Source organism: Misgurnus anguillicaudatus, chromosome 21 (assembly GCF_027580225.2).
Source record: "Misgurnus anguillicaudatus chromosome 21, ASM2758022v2, whole genome shotgun sequence".
NCBI classification, from domain to species: Eukaryota; Metazoa; Chordata; class Actinopteri; order Cypriniformes; family Cobitidae; genus Misgurnus; species Misgurnus anguillicaudatus.
The window spans coordinates 23,911,009-23,933,047 of NC_073357.2; the positions used below are offsets into that span (position 1 = coordinate 23,911,009).

General features: G+C 38.9%; 1 protein-coding gene across 8 annotated transcripts in view; it reads left to right on the forward strand.

Moving 5' to 3' along the window:
- Positions 1 to 21,229, forward strand: part of gigyf1a (GRB10 interacting GYF protein 1a) — a 38,895-nt gene extending 17,666 nt beyond the window's left edge. For 3 of the 8 annotated variants that reach the window (XM_073859877.1, XM_073859881.1, XM_073859882.1), the window contains 18 exons: positions 1,094 to 1,320; positions 1,405 to 1,525; positions 3,562 to 3,741; positions 4,525 to 4,670; positions 5,708 to 5,862; positions 5,959 to 6,129; positions 6,413 to 6,517; positions 6,616 to 6,722; positions 8,127 to 8,200; positions 8,277 to 8,405; positions 8,494 to 8,682; positions 10,302 to 10,471; positions 10,722 to 10,882; positions 12,227 to 12,390; positions 12,477 to 12,524; positions 13,340 to 13,478; positions 13,685 to 17,022; positions 19,627 to 21,229. In XM_073859877.1, coding sequence (XP_073715978.1) covers positions 1,094 to 1,320; positions 1,405 to 1,525; positions 3,562 to 3,741; positions 4,525 to 4,670; positions 5,708 to 5,862; positions 5,959 to 6,129; positions 6,413 to 6,517; positions 6,616 to 6,722; positions 8,127 to 8,200; positions 8,277 to 8,405; positions 8,494 to 8,682; positions 10,302 to 10,471; positions 10,722 to 10,882; positions 12,227 to 12,390; positions 12,477 to 12,524; positions 13,340 to 13,478; positions 13,685 to 13,749 — 2,351 coding nt within the window. In that variant the 3' untranslated portion in view covers positions 13,750 to 17,022; positions 19,627 to 21,229. The remainder of the gene's footprint in view (positions 1 to 1,093; positions 1,321 to 1,404; positions 1,526 to 3,561; positions 3,742 to 4,524; positions 4,671 to 5,707; positions 5,863 to 5,958; positions 6,130 to 6,412; positions 6,518 to 6,615; positions 6,723 to 8,126; positions 8,201 to 8,276; positions 8,406 to 8,493; positions 8,683 to 10,301; positions 10,472 to 10,721; positions 10,883 to 12,226; positions 12,391 to 12,476; positions 12,525 to 13,339; positions 13,479 to 13,684; positions 17,023 to 19,626) is intronic. The other 5 variants (XM_073859878.1, XM_073859883.1, XM_073859880.1 and 2 more) reach the window with 3 other exon arrangements.
- Positions 21,230 to 22,039: the final 810 nt, after the last annotated feature.

Consider the following 22,039-nt stretch of genomic DNA (forward strand, 5'->3'; position numbering starts at 1 on the left):
AGAATTAACACAATACTGTGTTCTACCTTGCACAATGTGTGATTTCAACATAAGAATTTATAATTGGAAATTTTAGCTCATTTTCTGCTGAAATTCTCATTACCGCAATGTGTCCGGCTGTGTTTGAACATGCGTTTTGTTGTAATTTTAATCAAATTAACACAAAAATATGAAGAAAAAAAATAAATGGATGTTTTGCTAAACTACTTTAGATGACAGAAAAAATATTTACTGAATATTCATGTATAATAATAATAATGAAGAAAAATTAGGAAAATGATGTGTCCATGCCTGATGTTCTCATCCTCCGCAACACTTTTTGAGAACAGTTTATGCACACATACAGAATTTTAATAAAGTTTGATTTTGAGTGACCAAGCACATGGACCAGTTACTTCAAGATGGCTACCAGGTAAGATATGTCAGTGTTGATGTTTTCTGACTGTTGCGGTAATGAGATTTTTTTAGGACTAATTTTTTAAATTATGTTACAAAAAGTGTTAAATGATAAGTAAAAGTTTTTAAATTAATGTTCCCATTTACTCCAGACTTTGTTTTTCAATGTCTGGTGGGAAAAAAGTAAATTTAAGCAATTTTTACATTTTCATGCTTGACATTTTTAAAACCAAGTTTTCGTGAGAATCATCCATTAAACGATGTGAGTGGCGCGACAGGGATTTGAGCAACTTCCTGAGTCAAAGCTGTCCGCGGCACCTGTCGGCGCCGGTGTGCGTATACTCATAAAAAACAATGTGTTCCCTTTTTTTTTTTTTAGAACGGCTCGGCGCTGCGCGTTCGGTGTGCGACCCCCTTAATGGTCCAGGCCATTTTATTTAATCAATTCCTATAATTAAAATCCATGCAAACAATTATTTACTTGTGAAGTGATGATGTCACATGGGGCATCTTCTGCTAAATTATACGTAAAATCTGCAGCATTCCATAAAAATTAAAAAGTATATAAAAAGTTCCAGCAAAATTTGCTGATTTTGCGTTAAATTCTGTGATCGCAAAATCCTTTATTACACATTTAAAATGATTTATTCTAATAATCTTGACTAAGCACTGTATAAAATTTTACATTTCTCTCCAGATGGTGGTCCTCGCTCAGCTGGGTGGCGGGAACACGTTGCCCCCGGTGAAGTGCGCCGTAGGAAGTTTGATTTTGACTTCCGCGATGGAGGGAACGAGGGAGGCCGAAGAAGAGCAGGAAGTGAAGGAGCAGAAGAAGAAAGAGATGGTTTGCCAGAGTGGTGCACAGATGAAGAAGATGGTGAAATGGGAACCTTTGATTCTTCTGGAGCGTTTATGTCTGTTAAGGTGAGACACAACCTCCAGTCTGTTGATTTTTGATCTATAGTTTTCCTTTGGTAAATTGACATGTTTTCTCTTCTGCTATATTAGAAAAGCCCAAAAGACCCCATTCCAGAAGAGGACTTTGAGTTCCAGGGGTTGGAGGATGAGGAAGATGATGTTCCTAATCCAGAGAAGAGCAACGGCACTAGAGCAGACAAGAGTGAAAAAGGTATAAAAAGGATATGATGCTTAGATTGCAATATTCTTTTAAACAGGATTATTCACTTCTAAATGGATTTGAAGTGTAAAATTAGTTAAATATTAAATGTGCTTGGATATCTATTCTAAAGGGACCATGGCATGAACATCTGACTTTTTCCATGTTTAAAGGCGGAGTCCACAATGATTGAAAAACACATTGGAAAAGGAGACGGGCCGACTACCAAAACATACTTATAGCCAATCAAATCAAATCAAATGCCGGGTTGCGTATGTGTGGGGCGGGTCTATCAACAGAAGGTCCAGATTCTATTGGGGTAGGGGCGTGTTTGTAGGGGCGTGTTTGTTTAGGTGATTTCAAATATCAACATTGGCTTTCAAACATCATGGACTCCGCCTTTAAGTGCTATAATTGGGCCCTCAGTGCCTCTATCAATCTAGAAAAAGATCGACCCAGTAACTTAGTTTTGGTAAACCATTCTCTACAAGCACATGAAAAAATGGGTCTTAAAATTTGGCTCTCCTTATGATGTCATAAGCAGCTCTTATTATAATAATACTGCCCCTTAACCTGCACTATCCAACCACAGCACTGCCATTTAGTGCAAAAAAAAGAGAGAGAGAGAGAGAGAGAGAAATTCACAGCACAATTGAGTTTGAATTGCAACCAACCGCTCATTTGCATTTAAAAGGGCACACCCAAAACAGCACATTTTTGCACAATCCTACAAAGTGGCAATTTTAAAATACTATAATAAATTATTTATATAGTATTTTGAGCTAAAACTTCACATATGTGCTTTGGGGAAACCAAAGATCTATTTGACATCTTAAAAAAGTCTTGTGCCATGGCCCCTTTAAACTAGAGCTGCAACAACTAATCGATTACATTTGTTGTCAACAAATGTAATTATCGATTAGTTGGTCTTTGATGTCACTTGCTCACGCACCACCATCGGCCAACATGCACACGCGTCAGGTGCAGTTTCTTCATACAGCGGGAGCTGCCTGCTCAAAGTCAGTCATGTTTTACGCTGGATTTCCACCAACTGCGGAGCGGCTGCAGATCGGCTCCGCTGCGTTACGGTTCTCCACTCTGCCGTCCGCCAATACCTACCAGTTCCGTATTTGTTGCAGAACGGCTGCGTGCTGAAGTGACGAGGACCCATGAGGTCTCGCAAATTCACGTGATGATCGCACAATATCTAGGTCTGTCTCCGCCCATTATGACGTTAAATTATGACGTTTTGCTGAACCAGCCCTGATCATGACACAAGATCTGGCGAATTCAGGTATGATCACGCGATATAGTCATGGCTCCGCCCTGCGGAGCTGTCCGGCATCCACCAAAAATAGAAGCTCTGCGTATTTGTTCCGGAGGTCTGCGGATTGCCGGAGCTGTGACTGATTCGGAACGCAGTCTGTGGAAATACACACATTGACTTGAATGGAAACCGATTGACTCCGCCGCCGTTCCGCAGTCGGTGGAATCCAGCGTTATTCATACAGTGCAAACTGTGACCGCCTTCTCTCCGCCTATTTATCTAATCTGAGGCACTGAACACAATGTTTTATGTTTTTTCTGACTTCTGGCGTGAACACATTGTGTACAGCGCTATTTTTTAGCCTTTCAGTGATAAAACTAAAGCAGTTGATCTCGGCGTAGTTTGTATAGTGTGTGTGAATACCCTAATTTTTAGTGCCTTACTTAGCTATAATATGTGAAAACATCTAATTAAGTAAAAATTTATGTTTTATCCGATTAATCGCAAAAATAATCGCCCGATTAATCGATTATGAAAATAATCGTTAGTTGCAGCCCTATCCTAAACCCTTTGACCTTTGTATTGATATATATAGCATGACATGTTTAACTCCGTTCTTGATCAGTATAATACATGGTAAACCACCCAGGTGGATTGGTCAGCTAAAGTGGGAGAAGTAGTTTTTATGAACATAGAATAGTCTAGGACTAGTTTTAATCTATGACTAGGTTTAAGCCCTATCTAGAAAAACACCCCTATAACTCTTTCCTTGTTTTCACAGTTGTGATTGAGACTGCTCTGGCATCTGACACTGAAGTGAAGCCAATCTCTCCCTCTCCTCCTCCGTCTCTTCCCCCTCCTCTTTCATCTCCTGTTGTTGAGGCTGTGCTATCTGCTGCCCCCTTGGGCCTGGAGGAGCCTCAACCTGCCCCCTCCAATCCCAGCAAGCTACCAAGTGAAGGTAAAAACCCTGTTCATGTACGGTTCACTCATCATTGCGTCAGTGGCTGATGCTATAGGAAAAACTCCTTTTCACCAGAATACTGAAGGCTTATTGATTAACAAAGGGAATTACACTGGCCAGTGCCATATGGGTGCGGGGTCCCACTGCTGTATAATACGCTGCTTCGGCGGCATTGCCTCAGATCCTTAATCTTGAAGCAACAAGAGCCCTGAAGATCTGCTGCGGATTACAGACGTCTAAGTTGGAGTTCCCGAAGTGCTCCGAATGCTTGGGGCTCATGGAGTCTCCAGGCGGCCACTGCGTGTACATCATTAATGTCACATTTCTCAGTGGTGCCCTACTGGTGTTCTAGCAGACATAATTGTGTATGTGAACATATTTCCACTTAGGTCAAGTTGCTTTTTGCTACTGACACAGTTTCGAGTGAACTGTATTCAAAAAAGAAACGTCTCCAGTTCCTATAGTAACCTCTGTTACCTGAGAGAATGGGAATGACACATTTTCATTAGCTCAAAATAGCACATATTATATACCAGTTCCGAAGAGTGTATTATAAGTATATATACTGCTCTTCAATGGCATTGGTCAGTGTAATTCAATATCATCAATACGTTTTTAGGATTCTGGTCAACAGGAGTTTTCCCGTAGTGTCAGCTACTGACGCAGTGTTTTGTTTGTCTCCGAGATGTGTTTTTTTTTGTAGTACCATCTCTTGAATTCTTGCTGCTGTTTACTACTCGCATTTTGAGTTTTGTTGTAATAAATGCATTTTTACTGTAGTGTTATCAGAGGCCATGCTAGAATTGAGCCCCAGTGCCTCCTCCAGTCTGCCTTCATCGCCGCCCTCCATATCCTCTGCTGCTACTGACCTCCCACCACTGGGGGGCGAGATTGAGGATGATGAGGGCATGAAGCACCTGCAACAGGTACAGTGTAAAATCTGGAAAGATGTTTACAGTGTTTTTAATGGGAGATTGAATTTTGGCCCCCTTGTGATGTCAGAAGAAGATCTTATCATAATAATACTGCCCCCTAATCTGCACTATCCAACCACGTCACTGGCATTTAGTGCAGAGATCAGCGCATTTGCATTTAAAAGTACACGCACATTTTTCTCCCACCTACAAAGTGGCAATTTTAACATGCTATGATAAATTATCTATATGATATTTGAGCTAGAACTTCACATGCATACTCTGAGGTCTTCAAAGACATATTTTACATCTTAAAAAAGTCTTGTGAAATGTCCCATTTAAGAATAATTGAGTTAATATCTGACTGAAAAATTACCTACAGAGGACATGTATTTGTTTTGAATTTATTTAGAACAAAGACAGCAATATTATCATTGGCTGTACACATTTATGAAGTGGATGATGGTATTGTTAAAGGACAAGTTCGGTATTTCACACTTAAAGCCCTGTTTTCAGATTGTTTATGATGAAATAGAACGGTTTTGACTGAAATTTGGACATATGATGCTGGCCCCGAAAATTTTTGGGTGTTTGTTCTATCACCTCCCACCTCTACAATGGGTGTAGAGGTGCACTGGAACAATCCTTCCTAAAATGCATTAAACTTGCGTTTACAAAGACGTGAAACTCACCGAGTGGTCAGGGGTGTTCACTGATATGCTCACACAAAATTCGCTGCTAAAGATGCTTTCCAACAGGTTTTATCGTAGTTTTTGTCCAACTCCATTGACTTGTATTAGATGTGCTTTGAGGTACGGTATTACTCCGCGCCGGGAACCTTGTTTGTATTCTTGCAATTGGCAAAGGCGGATTATCGCCACCAACTGGGCTGGAGTGTCTATTATTAAAGACACAGGCAGCCGCATATGTCGAAAACAGGGCTTTAAGTGTAAAATACCGAACTTGTCCTTTAAGTAAATATTGAAGTCCAGATGAATGTCATTGATACTCTTAACAGTGGAAGATGCTGATTATTTCTGTGTGTATAGGAGGCAGAAAAGATGGTGGCAGCGCTCCAGGACACATCTCTAGAGGAAGAGTGTTTTACGCAGACTCTTCAGGAGAGCAGGAACACGGCCTCTGCTCTTCCTCTCTCCCACGACTCTGCCATGAAATGGTTTTACAAAGACCCGCAAGGAGAGATTCAGGGTACACACACATTCTTTATTAGCAAGGTGACTTGCAGATATGTATATGAATGTCTTCTCTTTCATTAAATATCTCTTCCCCCCCCCCCCCCTCAGGGTCCATTTAGTACAGTGGAGATGTGTGAATGGTTTCAGGCGGGATATTTCACAATGAACCTGCTTGTTAAACGTGGTTGTGATGAGGGCTTTCAACCTCTGGGGGAAGTGATTAAGATGTGGGGGCGTGTGCCTTTTGCCCCTGGCCCCTCCCCTCCACCCCTCCTGGGTAAGAAATCAATCATTTTTTAGACCTGAACCACCCCGGGGTTCAATCTTGAGTCTCTGGGTGGAAGGGTGAATGTTGGGGTATTTTGTTTTTGTTGATTATCGGTTTTTGATTTTTCATGTGTGTTTGTAATCCATGCTTAAATGTGCGCTGATCGTAGCGTAGTAAATGTATCTTATCTTTTTCTCTCATGGGTTAATGTGCGTGTCTTATTTTGTGGGTTAATGTGCATGTCTGATCTCTCTTCAGTTAATATGCGTGTCTGATCTTTTTCCGTCTCAGGGTAATATGGATCAGGAGCGTCTGAAGAAGCAGCAGGAATTAGCGGCTGCCACCGCTCTTTACCAGCAACTCCAGCAACAGCAGCTGTTCCAGCTCATCAACAGGTAAGCACGTGGTTAATTATTTTTTTAAATGTTGCTGTTTACACAACATGTATTTGCATTGCATTGTGGGTCCTAATGTGTATGTCTGCGTTATGTAGATGTGGAGAGCAGGGAATGATGCCTTCATTGAACAGGTCGATGTCAGTGCCAGATACAGGGTCCATGTGGGATACCATGATGCATACCTCAGCCTCACTGCCAGCAGGTACACATACACAAAACTATTTACATTTTATGTACTATTCTGTACTAACAGTTTCATCATAAATCTAATTTGGGAATCTATTTATTAGTGACTTCCACAAGTTCCAAATCTGGTTTTGCCACAAACGGTATTGGTTATTTAAAAAAATGGGAGGGGGTACTCAATGTGGTATGTCCCACACCAACTTCCTGTTTCTGTTGAAATGTCATTAATACATTTGAATAATGCTGTGCACTAGGGCTGGGCGATATGACCCAAAAAATTATCGAGAAAATGTTTTTCATATCAATCGATATCGATAATTATCATGATAAATAACAAATCTTTATTCCTGTCAAATTTAAAGGCAGATTTTTGCTCCTGAATGAAAATTTTAAAAACCAGACAGTTAATAATGGTTTTAAACTACTTTTTATTCAGAACATGACAAATTCAAATACGAAAATCTTGTTTTAATGTTCAGGCATCTGTATTAAATGTAAATAGCCTATATTTGTTATGAAATCAACACATTTCTGACACAGAAAGCAGCAGGCTACTGTCACTTTAAGATCTAAGACAGTCTACTTTAAATTTTAATATACTGAGGTAACATCCAGCTGTTTATGTTCACTTAAACAAAAAAGAAAACTTAGTTCAGTGATCACGCGTGTGTTATACATATACGAGCTATACACGCTGATAAATGGATGTCAAGAGCGTCACGTTGCTGTGGGAGCGCATACGCATACAATATATTCACTGCAGTGGCGGATCTGCTGTTTTTCCTCAGTTTCCTGAATTTGTGAATGTCCTGTAAATATACTTTTAAAGCTGTGCGGATGTGTCCGCGCGCAAGGCCGACGCTGAAAGAAAGTACAGTATACTGCACCTATTGTGTCTGCTGTGTTGACGAACCCTGTTTGCGCGTCCAACATTACACACACGAAAATGTTTCCGCGCATTTGGATTCCGTGATTCCGTCCGCGTTATCTGCATCGCGAAAATCATAGGGCTCTTCTGATAAATGAATAACTTGCCTCATCTTCCACTCATTCAAGTCTAACTGACACTCTGATTGTAAACCCTATGGTAAACAAAGAGCGCGTGCCGCATCCGGAAGTGCTTGCGCAACATTACTCACAGTGCGTAAACATTATCGATCACTTATCGAACTGTCCTTATCGTTTTATCGAAAAAGTTTATATCGGTAAAATTATCGTTATCGAATTATCGCCCAGCACTACTGTGCACTCCATAGCACTTAAGTAGAACTTTAAAGTGCATACAGGTTTTGCGTTATAATTTGTGTGACTACTATCAAAAAGCTGTACTGAATGATCTACAAAAACTTACCTTAACCTTTATTTACTATTTATTCACCCTGTCTGTAGACCAAAATTATAAGTCTTCTTTTTCCTGGAGCAGGCGGTGAGGCCAGTTTATGGGATTTAATGAATTCTTCATCTCAGGGTCCAATTCTAGAACAGCTTCAGAAGGTGAGCACTGCCTGTGATGCCATCTGGTGGTAATCTCAGGAATTGCTCCGAACTCAATCTTTATGCATGTTTTCAGTTACATGAAAGAAGAGAAGCTGAACTCAGGGCCAAGCAGCGTGAGGAAGAGGAGCGGAAACGGAGGGATGAAAAAAGGAGAGAAGAGCAGAAAAGGAGAGAGGAGGAGGAGCTTTATAGACGCAAGCAGGTCTGTTGTTAGGAACTTTACTTTTTTTCTCACTAAAACACACAATTGTTCGCATTTATAGTTATTTATATCTCACTTTCTTGACCAGCAACAGGAGTTGCTGATGAAGTTGCTCCAGCAGGCTCCGCGCCAGGGGTCCTCAGGTTCCGGGTCCAGCTGGAACAGCGGACCCATTCCTGGGCTGGGGAAACCGAGCAAGCCACTCAACCTTCTGGACATCCAGCAGGAAGCTGAGAGAATGCACAAACAACAGCACAGAGTCCAGCAACAGCAACGGGTAGGAAACGCGCGCACACACACACACACACAACTCCAATTTTGAACTCTGGTAAGGTTTTTTTTTTTTTTTTGAGAATTTTATCCATTGCCGATTATACAGACTGATATCTTCGATACCGATAGTTTTGTGGTTATATTAACTTGCACTAACTAAATTCTGAAGGTAAAATTATTTATTGACGTAATAGCCACTACTATTGAACATAATGCTGCATTTACACCAGCCGCGGTAGAGGCGTCAAGCGCAAGTGATTTCAATATTAAGTCAATGTGAAGACGCCTTGACGCGCGTCGGGAGGTTTCGTGGTGCGAATAAGGCGTTTAGTGCGGCACAGTAGATGCGATTCCACCTCATTCGTGCATCTAGTTTGTGTGAATTGAGCGTTGCCGCGGCACACGCGCGAGTTGAAAAATTTGAACTTTGGCGGAAAATCGTTCCGCTTTCACCAATTAGGAGCTTGCTGTAGTAGCGACGTGATTACAGAAAGCGAGCGGAGCTGCAGAAGCCCCTCCCATGACGCAAATTTTCACGTGAATGTCTCGATGACTAGAATTTCACGTGAATAAAGCGAGTGAACTCAAACTGTTTAAGCGGCAATCTAGAAGCGGTAGATGCGATTTTGACGCCTCAAACGCGGGTGGTGTGAACCCACGGTTAAGCTAGTGATGTTTCTTTCCATTTTTCTACACACCGATCTCAAATTCATGCATTTTCCTGTTCTCTTTTGATTGACAGGATATGACTATCAGCTGATAGCCGATAGTTTATTTTGTTTAACAAAATAATAATTTGTTTAACGTTACAATATTTTTATTTTGTAATTTTCTCTGAGGGCCACTTAAAAATTTTTAAGGAATTTTAAAGCAAACAAATCATAATTTAGAAGTCATAAGTTATATTCTGTCTTGTTTTTGACCTTCTTTAAACACTGTGTGGCATTTAAGACTTTAAAGTAAATGCCTTATGCTATCATTGGCTAGCACTTGTGCATATTAACTCTTTCCCCGCCAGCATTTTGAAAAAAAGTTGCCAGCCAGCGCCAGCATTTTTCATGATTTTCACAAAAGTTTAATGCCTTCCAGAAAATGTTCTTCTTAAAATATATAAACATACAATATATTAAATGAAAGAACAGACTTTCTGCTTTAAAAAAAAAACGTTTCATCCAACCTTCATTATTTCTCTTTTTATCACCTCTCAAATATTGGTAGGTTTCTTCAAAAACACAAAATGCAAAAAGCTGAAATAATTACATTTTTGTGAAAGATTTTTGACAGAGATCAGATTCAGAGCGATCCTCAAAACATACACGGACATAACGCTGTTACTTCCGTATTTTATAAGTTGCCACCTGGTGCATAATAGCGGTATTGCGGAAAGCCAAAAATACTCGTCATCGGCAGGGAAAGAGTTAAAAAGCTGATGTACTCTGAAAACAGTGTTTAGAAGGGGGCAGGCCAACATCTCAAATCTGTCTCAGATGTAGGGAAATTGGTTGAAAAGAATAAGTAGTTTTAAACTCTATATGCTTTTATTGTAGAATAACCTTTTGTGTGTAAATGTCATGAAAAATTTGATTTATATGACCAGTTTTGTGAATGTCTTTCTCTCTGCAGTGGGGTGACGCATCTGCGATGTGGGGAGCCGGACCTTTGGATGGAAAGGTGAGTGGTGGTGGCAGCCCCTCAGGAACGGGGATGGGCATCTGGGACGAGGCCCTTAAGAACCAGAGCGCCTTGCGCAACAACATGGGCCTGAAGAACAGCCGCAGCAGTCCATCGCTCAGGTAAACCCAATTACGCTTTAGTCATCTTAAATAAGCTTTTAAGTTGTCCATCCCAACTATCTAGAAAGCGGTCACTGTGTAGTCCTGTAGTGATGTTTACTCCTTGTAAGGGTTTAGTTGGTACTAAAGTTTATCGCTTTGTGTTGCGTAAAACCTATACAACAAAAATGTTAAAAGATTAGGTTTTTTAAATAGTAATATATACATTCAGTGTGTGTTGTAACTGTGCTGTTCGTGTGCGTTTGTGCAGCGAGCAGTACATGATGAGGGGCCGCAAACGCACAGAGGAAGAGGAGCGGCTGTTAAAACTCCTGCAGGGGGTGAAGTCTCAAGACGGCTTCACCACCTGGTGTGAACAGATGCTGCATGCTCTTAACACCTCCGCCAATAATTCCTCCTCCTCCCAGGATGGTAAGATATATTTATCTGTCTCTGCCTCTCTAAACATCAGCCTTGCTCCGTCTGTTAAAGTGTAGCTTTGCCACTTTCATCCTTTCATGCATCGTATGTAAGTGTGGACTGAGAAATTCATGTTTATTAGATCAGTCAAGAGTAGATTCATTATTGACAATTGAGAATTGTAATCGAGTATCACAGTGCAAAATCAACAAAATTTTGCCTTTCTTTGCATTGCAAAATTATTTTAAAAAATTTGAAAGGTCTTAAAATAAATAAAATAATCTAAAATTCTGTCATGATACACAGAGTAGATGATACAGAAGTAGAACAGTGATTTTGTTCCCATTCAGCTAACCTTCATGGGTGATTCTCACGAAAACTTGGTTTTAAAAATGTCAAGCATGAAAATGTAAAAATTGCTTAAATTTACTTTTTTCCCACCAGACATTGAAAAACAAAGTCTGGAGTAAATGGGAACATTAATTTAAAAACTTTTACTTATCATTTAACACTTTTTGTAACATAATTTAAAAAATTAGTCCTAAAAAATCTCATTACCGCAACAGTCAGAAAACATCAACACTGACATATTTTCTAAATGACATGACAAACCTGAAAGAACATAATTTGGAGATCCTGCACATGCATTTAAAATCAAAGTATTATGCTTCTATTAATTAAATTAACATTTAATAAGCATCTGTTGCGGTAATGATAATCAAAATGTCGTGTAAGCATTCTGACAAGACAATATTTCAAATTAACTGTAAAAAAATGATCTTACCTGGTAGCCATCTTGAAGTAACTGGTCCATGTGCTTGGTCACTCAAAATCAAACTTTATTAAAATTCTGTATGTGTGCTTAAACTGTTCTCAAAAAGTGTTGCGGAAGATGAGAACATCAGGCATGGACACATCATTTTCCTAATTTTTCTTCATTATTATTATACATGAATATTCAGTAAATATTTTTTCTGTCATCTAAAGTAGTCTAGAAAAACATCCATTTATTTTTTTTCTTAATATTTTGTGTTAATTTGATTAAATTACAACATAACGCATGTTCAAACACAGCCGGACACATTGCGGTAATGAGAATTTCAGCAGTAAATGAGATAAAATTTACAATTATAAATTATTTTGTTGAAATCACACATTGTGCAAGGTAGAACACAGTATTGTGTTAATTCTGATGCTTTTTAATCTTACTATATTACACATTTTAAAGCTAAAATCATTAGTGCCGTTGTGTTTCAATGGTTTCGTGAGAATCACCCTCATAGTCGTGGGGTGGACTCTACTATTCCTTTAAATTTACGGAAGAGGGTTTAAAAGTGTGTCTAATGTGATTTTTAGTTACCGCCATTGTGGCGCACCTAAAGGAGGTGGAGTCTCCGTACGAGGTGTTAAACTTCATCTGCTCATACCTGGGTGATACCGTTGAAGCCAAAGAGTTTGCCAGACAGTTCCTGGAGCGCCGTGCCAAACAGAAGGCTAACCACCAGAGGCAGCAGCAGCAGGTGCGTGCAAAGAAAGACTTAAAGACTTTTCAAATGTGTGTGGTGTTTGCTTCCTCTTACTTGAACATCTTTGTTTTCCCATATAGCTCTCCAAAGAGATGGCTGGACTTACCATGAACAACTTCCCTCTGCAGGTATGAGCATATCCCACAGGGTTCCCACGGGTCCTTGAAAGTTTGTGAAAAGGGGAAAATAATTCAAGGCCCTGGGAAGTTTTTGAAAATATACATTCATCGATAGATACAGGTCATTGAAAGTGCTTAAATCTATTTTTTGCAAGTTTTCTGGAAAAAATCCAGATTATTTTCTGTGTAGTGTAGGATAATATCATAAAAATTCTAGACTTTTTAAGCACACGTGATAAACTGTTCACTTTAAATGCTTATATCTTCTGTATGCGAATGTTGATTCATACCAAAATGCTTGCATAGTTGTGTTTGACACATGAAAACGTCACGAGTTATGTATGTAACTGTTGTTCCCTGAGAAGGGAACGAGACGCTGTGTCTCTCTTGCCATACTTCCTGCGTCCCTATAACACCGTCTTTGGCAATATTTCAGATAGCGATATACTTCCTGGCTCCCACGTAAACCTGTCTTTGTCGTTAAGCCTTACCATTGGTTGAATTTGATATTTACATTCAGACGCACTTACCCCTGAAGGCGTCCCCAAAGTGTCACCGCAGTGACGCAGCGCATGTTCCCTCGAAAGGGAACTGTAACAATGTATCTTAAAAGGTAACACGATGTTACCTTGCTCTCACTTGAAATGTGTCTCCACATTTAGTCCTTGAATTTGAGGGTATTGAAACTGGAAAGTCCTTGAAAGGTCCTTGAATTTGAAGTTAACTAAGGTGTGGGAACCCTGATTCCAGCGTTGTCTGTACTTTTCAACCTGGTAGTGATTTTATAGTCGTTTATGATGCTCAAGTTTTATCTTTGTTTTTAGGATACTGTACGAGGAATGAACCCCAGTGCCCTGCAGTCTATGTTTCAAGCAGTGCATTCTGGGAAGGGAAGCATGGTTTATGATCAAGCAGGAAAGTTGAAGAGAAAACAGATGCCGCACACTGACCCAAGCATCTTGGGTAATTTTCTTGCTTCATTGTATTCCTCTCACGCACTGTTTCTGTCAAGTATTGTATCATGCATTTGTCCCTGTGTTTAGCGAATCTTGCGTATGTACACACAATCATTTTTGTAGTCTCAGTTTATAAATTTTCTGTCCTCCTTCGAATTTAAAGATGAATGCTTTTAACTTTATATATCATTCTGTCTGTCTTTTTCTCTTTAGGGTACTTTAATGGTGGCCCTGATCGGTATGTTCTTAATGAGATGGAAATGGTCGAGGATTACTGAATCCACAGCAATAGCTACAAGAGGCCTTTAAACCCGCGGGTCCACCTAATCAGACTCCGCAAGTCGAATGTGCACTGCTTTGAGTGGATTGGGGGGGTGGGGGGGGTGTAAGCCAGGAGTAAGATATCAGTTTTGCGGGAGGGGGGCGGTGTTTCAGAAGAATGTAATTTAACAGGGAAGGGAACAGGTGTACATTTATTTTTGTGTGTTGTGTGTGGCGGGGATGGTAAACTTCTGGCACTTACAGCATTAAGCACCTTACACTCAGACTAATGCACTTTATTAAGATTTGAATAGTCGTTTTTTTTCTTTTTGAGAAGATTTACACGTGTATGTATGTGGTAGGCTTCATAATTATTACCACATACGTATACTCTGTGTGCGCGTGTGTGAATGTGTTGAACCAGAACTGGAGTTTGTACTGGGAGGTAACAGTGGCGATTGGGGGACCATTGCGTGTTTCAGTTCAGACATTATCAAAAAAAAAACATCCTCTCTTTAAAGACAAACACTGTTGTTTTGTTTTATATATATATATATAAATATAAATATATAAAGTTTCTATAAAAAAACAAAGCTATTAAAAAAATGTTGATTATAAAACTTGAAGATTTGCACTCAAATAAAATGCAAGATAAAAAGAAAAAAAAAGAAATGCGTTAGATATTACAGAGATGATAAATATTTTTGTGATCGCGTGCCTGTGTATGTGTGTATTCACGCGCGTTTGTCCGAAAGATGAGAGTGTGCGCATTCAAAACATACCAGTCTGCACAATGTATTTTTTTTTATCGCTTCGACGTATGATCAAAAGAGGCCATTTTGTCATTTTGGAGTGAATTGTTTTGTATTTTGTAAACCGAATGTGTGGATGTGAGCACTTCTATATGGGGAAACTGTGTGTATTACTCCTCTTGTGAATGTGCAGTGTTTGTATGCGAGTGAATGAATGAATGAAAGGCAGAGAGAGAGAGGGGCAACGGCACAACACATCCTCTTTCACCAGCCCTTCATTCCCCAACAAAGAAAAACCTCTAGATTCAAACACAAAAGCTTTAGCCCATTTTTATGCCAACCAGCACTCTTATTTTTCATGGCGGCGAGCGCGAGTCCTTCTTCCTGTCTCCGCCGCCTCATCGTTGCCTCTGTGAGGTTTATGAACATCATTAGCATCATCTTGTTTAAAATGTCTGTACCTTTAAGATCTAATAACTTGTGTGGTACATTGTGTTTTTTGATTTTTTTCTGTCCCCACATGTGTGCCTAAGAACTAAAGGGCAAATGATTATACTTCATTGCTGCCATTGAGACATTATTTTTAACAGAGGGTGTGGTTTTGTGCGAGACACACCTCTCATGCTTGTAAACCAAGAGCCTAGCTCATTATCTGTACAGTTTCAGTGTAGCCTGGGGATGCTTTGATGAACGAAAATGTTGTATGATATTAGGAGGATGTGACCTAACATTGCCTTTCTGTCCACTCTCTTGCTCTCGAGTGACTGAGGTTTTGACTATTTCTGGCTGAAAAAAAAACGATCGCATCAAACTGTGCAAGTGCACTCGGTAGTGCACGAATTGTTTATATATTTTGTTACTTGTTCATTATTGTTGTCGATGACAATGATGGTGTTTGTTTTTATTTTATTGTGATATATATATGAATCTATAAATATTAACAAGTTAAAAGTATTGGACTACAAGGAAGAGCACTTGGGGCTGCTACTTTTTTTGTTTTTGAATTTTCCTTGGATTTTAGTTGCCACCTTGTGAAGTGCATTTCTGTACTTTTTTTTCTTTCTGAGAAACATTGAATGTATTCCAAAAAAATATTTACGGTGAAGATGGAGTCGCTCAACACAGGATATTAATCCCGACATGGCGGACATTAAATGGAGTGAAATCAAAGTAGTTTGAACTATCTTCACGTCGGCTACCGCAAAAACACACTGCCTCTACAATCCTGTTCAAACAGACTTTAGACGACAACAAAAAATGAAAACTTACAAAAAGCTATTTTATTCCATACTGGAGTTTTTGTTGTTTACAAACCACACGGACATTGTGGATGTTTTTTTCCTTCGTTTTTGTGGTGATTGACTATGCGATTCTGCAGTTTCGAATCATTTTGTTGAGGGGGATTTAATGGCATGACATCGGACCCCTCGCGTGCATGTTGATATAAGCGCAGCCTATATAACTCGCTGACTGAAACAAACTTGGATCGCCAGAACACATTTATTGGAATGGATTCCTTTATGTACCTTCATATTACGAAGGGGCGCGTTTAAACAAAAAAGTCCAAACAAAGCGGCAATTTTTCGTTTACTGATCTTCTGTTCTTCGTTTACCTTCGGCTAATTTTCTTATGATGGAATCAAGACAGACGAAATGCTTTATGGCAAAATCAGCACAGATGACCTCTAGGTACTTTGACATGCATCCATTCAGTGCTTTAACATTTTTCCCAAATCTGTGGATTATTTTTTTGCTGTGTTGAACAGAGACAACGAGGACAGATGGACATATCTGTGATGGATGTAGATTAGACATGATCTATGTATGACCTCAAATCTGCAAGATAATTCCTTGGACAGTGTGAACATATTTGATTATTTTTGTATGATGTTTTTGTTTTCCCCAGCCTTCTCGTTTGAGGGTGGAAGGGTTGTCATTATCATCACCACCACCAAGTTAACAAAAGGGACTTGCACTGCCCTGATACCCTCACCTATGCACTTTTCATTTGCTTCATACTGTGAGGAACCTTTACTTCGGGGAGCACAGACAAGAACGCGAGATGTCCGCTGTCTGTACGTGGACGGACGCTTTGCCACCCATAGATAAACTCGCATGCGAGAATGAGAATTTCGTGGTGTTTCTTCACCAATCAAACTCTTACTATAGACTGAAAACGTATGTTGCAGAAATGTTGGGACATTGGACTTTTCCCATGGATTTTCACTGAACAATGTTGATATTAAACAAGCAATTTTCAAGCCTGCTTACGGTTTGAAGATTCCGAACAGTTTTACTCGAAACAGCGTTCTCCGTTATGTTTAAAAGGATTGGTCCAGGGTGCTAGCCAACACGATGCTTTTGTGGACTTGAATTGTTTATGTCATGACTGAAAAAGACTTGGAGGACATTTTTTGGGGGGAGATAAATAAAGAACCAATAAGCTTTGTCAGCTCTACCACCACCTGCTGACTGCATGGCTGAAGTTCTAAGACCTTTGGCTTGAAGTGATCACAGCGCTACAAGACCGTCTGTTTGGTAATGATACCGTTTTTTATATACCTAGATGTTTTCCGGCTGTGATTTAGTGGTGTTTGCTTAACCAAGCATTAATTTTTCAATATTTTACTATGTCCTTACCTCAACTTAGACGAATGAATGCATACCTATCTTTTTTCAATGCATGTACTTTTAATCTTTGTACAGCACCTTGTGAATGTGTTATCATTTAGCCTAGCACCCTTCATTACTATGGCTCCAAACAGGGACGCCACCAAACAGCGTACTCGCGGAGTCTTAAAAGTCTTAAAGTATTGAATTATTGACGATGACGGGTGTCCTCGCACCTGTGATTGGTTGTTTGATTTAATCAGTGACACACACAGTCTTCTGTTCCACAATCCGTCTCTAGTAAATCTAGGTAGAGAAGACACGTTTTAATATGATCGTTATGTTGGAGAAGGTAATTTATATTTAAAACAATAGTCTTGTGTGATCCATGCAATAATAAGCTGCAAACAATAACGCAAATTTTAAAGCTATTATATGTTTTGTTTACTATTTAATTAGATAATATTCTCTTGCAATATATACGATAGGCTACATATTGACATTGTCACGCTAAGTTAGCATTAGAAAACTTTAGAAACAGAAATATATCTATATATGAGCTTGTGTCCAGTTTTTGTCTGGTGCAGTGAACAGATCTCTTGTCTTTTTAGGGTCAAAATAGCATTGAATTTTAATTTGTTGTTGTGTTTGAGTATCCCAATAAGGGGTTTTTGTTTCATTTGCCATAATATGGTTAATTTTGTTTGTTAGTATTGTTCTGGTTCAGAGCATTACTGATGAGTGTTATGAGATGATTATCTTAACTATATTAAACAGCAAAAAAAAGTATACCCTAAAATTGGTGTTATTGTTTGGTTTGCAGCTTATTCCATGGATCAAACAAGACTATTTTTTTTAACATAAATTACCTTCTCCAGCATAATGGTCGTATTAAAACGTGGCGGGCAGCACAAGATAAAGAGGAGGGCCGCATGTGGCCCCTGGCCCTCCATTTGCCCATCCCTGATTTAGGGATTTTCAAATTTACAATAAATGTATAATGTACATTTAAATCTATTAAATCTATTGTTGGTTTTGATTGTTGGGTAAAGATAAGGGTTAGGCCATTTGTGCCTTGGACTCAGCCTTTCAGAGGCATGTTGTCATGAATGTTCAAACACTTGTTAATAGTAATTATTTGAGGTATATTACGTTATTTAAAATGATTTATTCTACCCGAATGGTTGCGATGTAGGTATTAAATTTCATTTGAAGTGGTATTTAAAAGGTCTTAAAAAGCCTTGAATTTAGGTTTGACAATCCTGGGGGTACCCTGCAAACACTTCCATGTTTTCCCTATTTAAAGAATGTTACATGAGTAGTTACACGAGTAAGTATAATAAAACTTGTTTGGAGCCATAGGAATGAATGGGGCTAGCCTAAATGCTAACACATTCAAGAAGCGCTGTACAAAGATTAAAAGTGCATGCATTCAAAAAAGTTAGGTATGTATTAATTCATTGTTAAGGTAATAACAGTAAAATATTGAAAAACGGTGGTGTTTTCCTTTAAAGAACAATTTAACATTATAATGCATTCCTTGGCATCTTTAATGTGCACTGTAAAAAGTTCAAGCTCAAGTTAAAGATCATACTCCACTTCTTTTTAAATGCTCATTTTCCAGCTCCCCTAGAGTTAAACACTTGATTTTTTTTACCCTTTTTGGAATCCATCCAGCCGATCTCCGGGTCTAGCGGTACCACTTTTAGCATATCTTAGCATAATCCGTTGAATCTGATTAGACCATTTAGCATCATGCTCAAAGAGTTTCAATATTTTTCCTATTTAAAACTTGACTCTTCTGTATTTACATTGTGTACTAAGACCGAGAGAAAATTTAAAGTTGCGATTTTCTTGGCAGATATGGCTAGGAACTATACTCTTATTCTGGCGTAATAATCCAAGAATTATGCTGCGTTCCAGGCAACCTGTAACCCGTAAATTACCACTTCAAAACCACGAGTCACGACTCTGAACTGGGAGTACTTCGATCTAGTACGAGTTCACGGGTGGGAAGTCACGGGTTTGACGGCCATTCCAGTGCACTTTCACAGGTAGAAGGTTGTAAAAACACGGGTTACAGGCTGCCTGGAACGCATAGAGTTGTGAGTCGTGGTTTTGAAGTCGTAATTCACAGGCTCAAAAACCTGCCTGGAACGCAGCATTATTCTGCGGTAACATGGCTGCAGGAGGCGCCATGATATTAAGCTGTCCCCGAAAATAGTCCCCTGCTATTGAAAGTTACTAAGGGGACTATTTTCAGGCACTGCGTAATATCATTGCGCCTCCTGCTGCCATGTTACGACAGCAAAGTCCTTTTTTGCGTGATGCTAATGGTCTAATCAGATTCAATGGATTATGCTAAACTATGCTAAAAGTGCTAGCGCCAGACCCGGAGATCAGCTGAATGAATTCCAAAACGGTGGAGCTGCAAAATTAGCTTATTTAAAAAAAAAGTGAACTGTCCCTTTAAAACCCATATAGCAAACAGCAGAATAGCATAATGTCTTTTCCTCTTTTGTGTTTTATTAGATCTTTGCTGTTCCAGATTGAGAGATGAAGATGGAGGGTCTCCATTGCTTCGTTCATCTGCATCTCTTCTCTCTTCCTCTACTCACCTATCAAAAGTACATGTCAGTTTTACGCCAAGCTTGGGAATTTTCAGTCTGCAACTGCACAGCAAGAACTATGATCCCAAGAGGCAGTTTCCTCAAACCATGGCACTATATTTGGACTACATAAGAAACATGGTTTCATTTCCTTGGTGGAAGAGAACTGTGACTGGAAATGTAAGATGTCAGACGTGCACAAACAGTGCTGTTCAAGTGCAGCCAGGGTTGACTTTGCAAACACTGCACACACACACGTTGAATAACTACCTGTAATACAGGCCTTCATCATACACCTAACACGACCTCATATACACTGATACGACTCCACACAGTCCCACTTAATCTCTGGCTGCATTGTACATAATGTATATAAGTCTTTATCATAATAGCTGTTGGGTTTTCCGGTTTGTTTTGGATTATGTTTTTCTTATGACATGCCTTAATTCACTTCAGCCAATGAAGGCGCACTTAAAGATAAACAAAAAACTGTCATAGAGACTAGCTGGATGACATAATGGTGTGTTTTTAGTTAAGGAACCCCATACAACATTGTGTTTTTGAACCTGCTATTCCCTCTCATACAGACTGGATCATTTTAGGATTACACATGATCATTTGCTGTGTAATTGATGACCTGAATTACTTGCTGGTTATAATTGGCGAGTATATAAAATTCTTTACAGATATTGCTACCTGGCATTTAACCAGTTTTTGCTTTTTATTCCTAATACTAATGTTGGTTTGGATTGGAAAGCTGTTCCTGGAGCAGCACTGTTGATGTTTATAGATATATAATGACTGACTTTGTGACCGAAGTGAAGTCTGAACCTAAATCAGTATGGCTATAGGCTCAGAGTTTGTACTGTATTTGAGAGTCTAGAATCAACACGTTTGTTTGTATGTACCGTATTTATTAGGATATGAAAAGCAAAAATGGTTTCCAGGTCAGTCGTGTTTAACAAAAAGATGTTTTCTATCTTACCAGAATAGCAGTGGTTGTTTAGAAATACTATAAGTGTCAGCTACAGGTATTATAAAGATATGATGAATTGTAATTTGATGAGAAAAGTGATACAGATTATTTTAGTAAGACATTGTCTTTATAAGTTAATTAGAGGGATGACATGCCTAATATGTATGAAAACGAATGACAATATGTGTTGCTTGCTCATATTTAAAGATCCATTGTGTAAAATGCAACACTCTACTGTATTAATTGCATCACATAATAAGAGCAGATCTTTCATCATTCATGTCAGGGTAATCTACATATTAACCGATGCAAAGAATGACCCAAAGAAAGAGTAGTCTGGTGTATAATGAGAGCCCTTTAACTGGTCATCCTTACTATAATACATGTTGATACTATGGTTGGATGTCTTAATATGTCCAGTAAAGCAAACATTTAAAGAAGGCCACTAGAAACTATTTGGAAATGAAAAGGTTTGAATATTCATAATGTAAATAGATTTTTGGGGTTTCTGGTTTGTTTGATGAAAAATAATAAATATATGTAAGAATGAGTCACGTGTGTGGATTTGTCTTGATTTTTGACAGATTATTCATTATATTAATTTGTAACAAATTAATATGGTCTTTAATATGGACAAGAAATTTCAGGTCAACACATGCATTTAAAGCGTTTTATTAAATTTGATTATTTCATGAATGGTAGGAATTTTTAAGGAAACACTTTACTTGAAGGGTGTTCATAAGACTGACAAGACACCTTTATAATCATATGACGACACGTGTAATGAATATAAAGGAGAATTTATGCACTGTCATTGTGTCATTTATTCAATTATGTAATTTTTAATGCAAAGATGACATTGTTTGAGATTTCTTTTTTATGACGGCTTGACATAAACCAATACATCATAACTTGTCATAAATCTGTCATAAACATGACATAGCAGAATAATGATACCTACCTAGCTTTATGGGTTAATATTACATTAAACTGTCATTTAAAAGTCATTAAGTGTTAATACTCTGTCAAATAATTGTAAATACCTTAACGCAACAGACACTTCAAAATATTATACTTAAAGCAACACCATGAAGTTTCCATGTAAAATGACGTACAGCTCCCCCATGTGGTTGAAAAGCGCAACAGTGCCTTGTATGAGACACTCTTCTGCGGGGAGGGGCGGGGCTGTGTTTCCTACCCTTCACCGCCACTTTCAGAGTGTGCTTGTAGCAGCTAGGAGGCTGCTCAGGTTGCAGCAACAGTACAATTTGTCCAGTTAAAAGTTGTTCTATCACTGAAATAATTTTAGAGACATTATTTAAAGGTTGAAAAACTACATAGTGTTGCTTTAACTTTATGT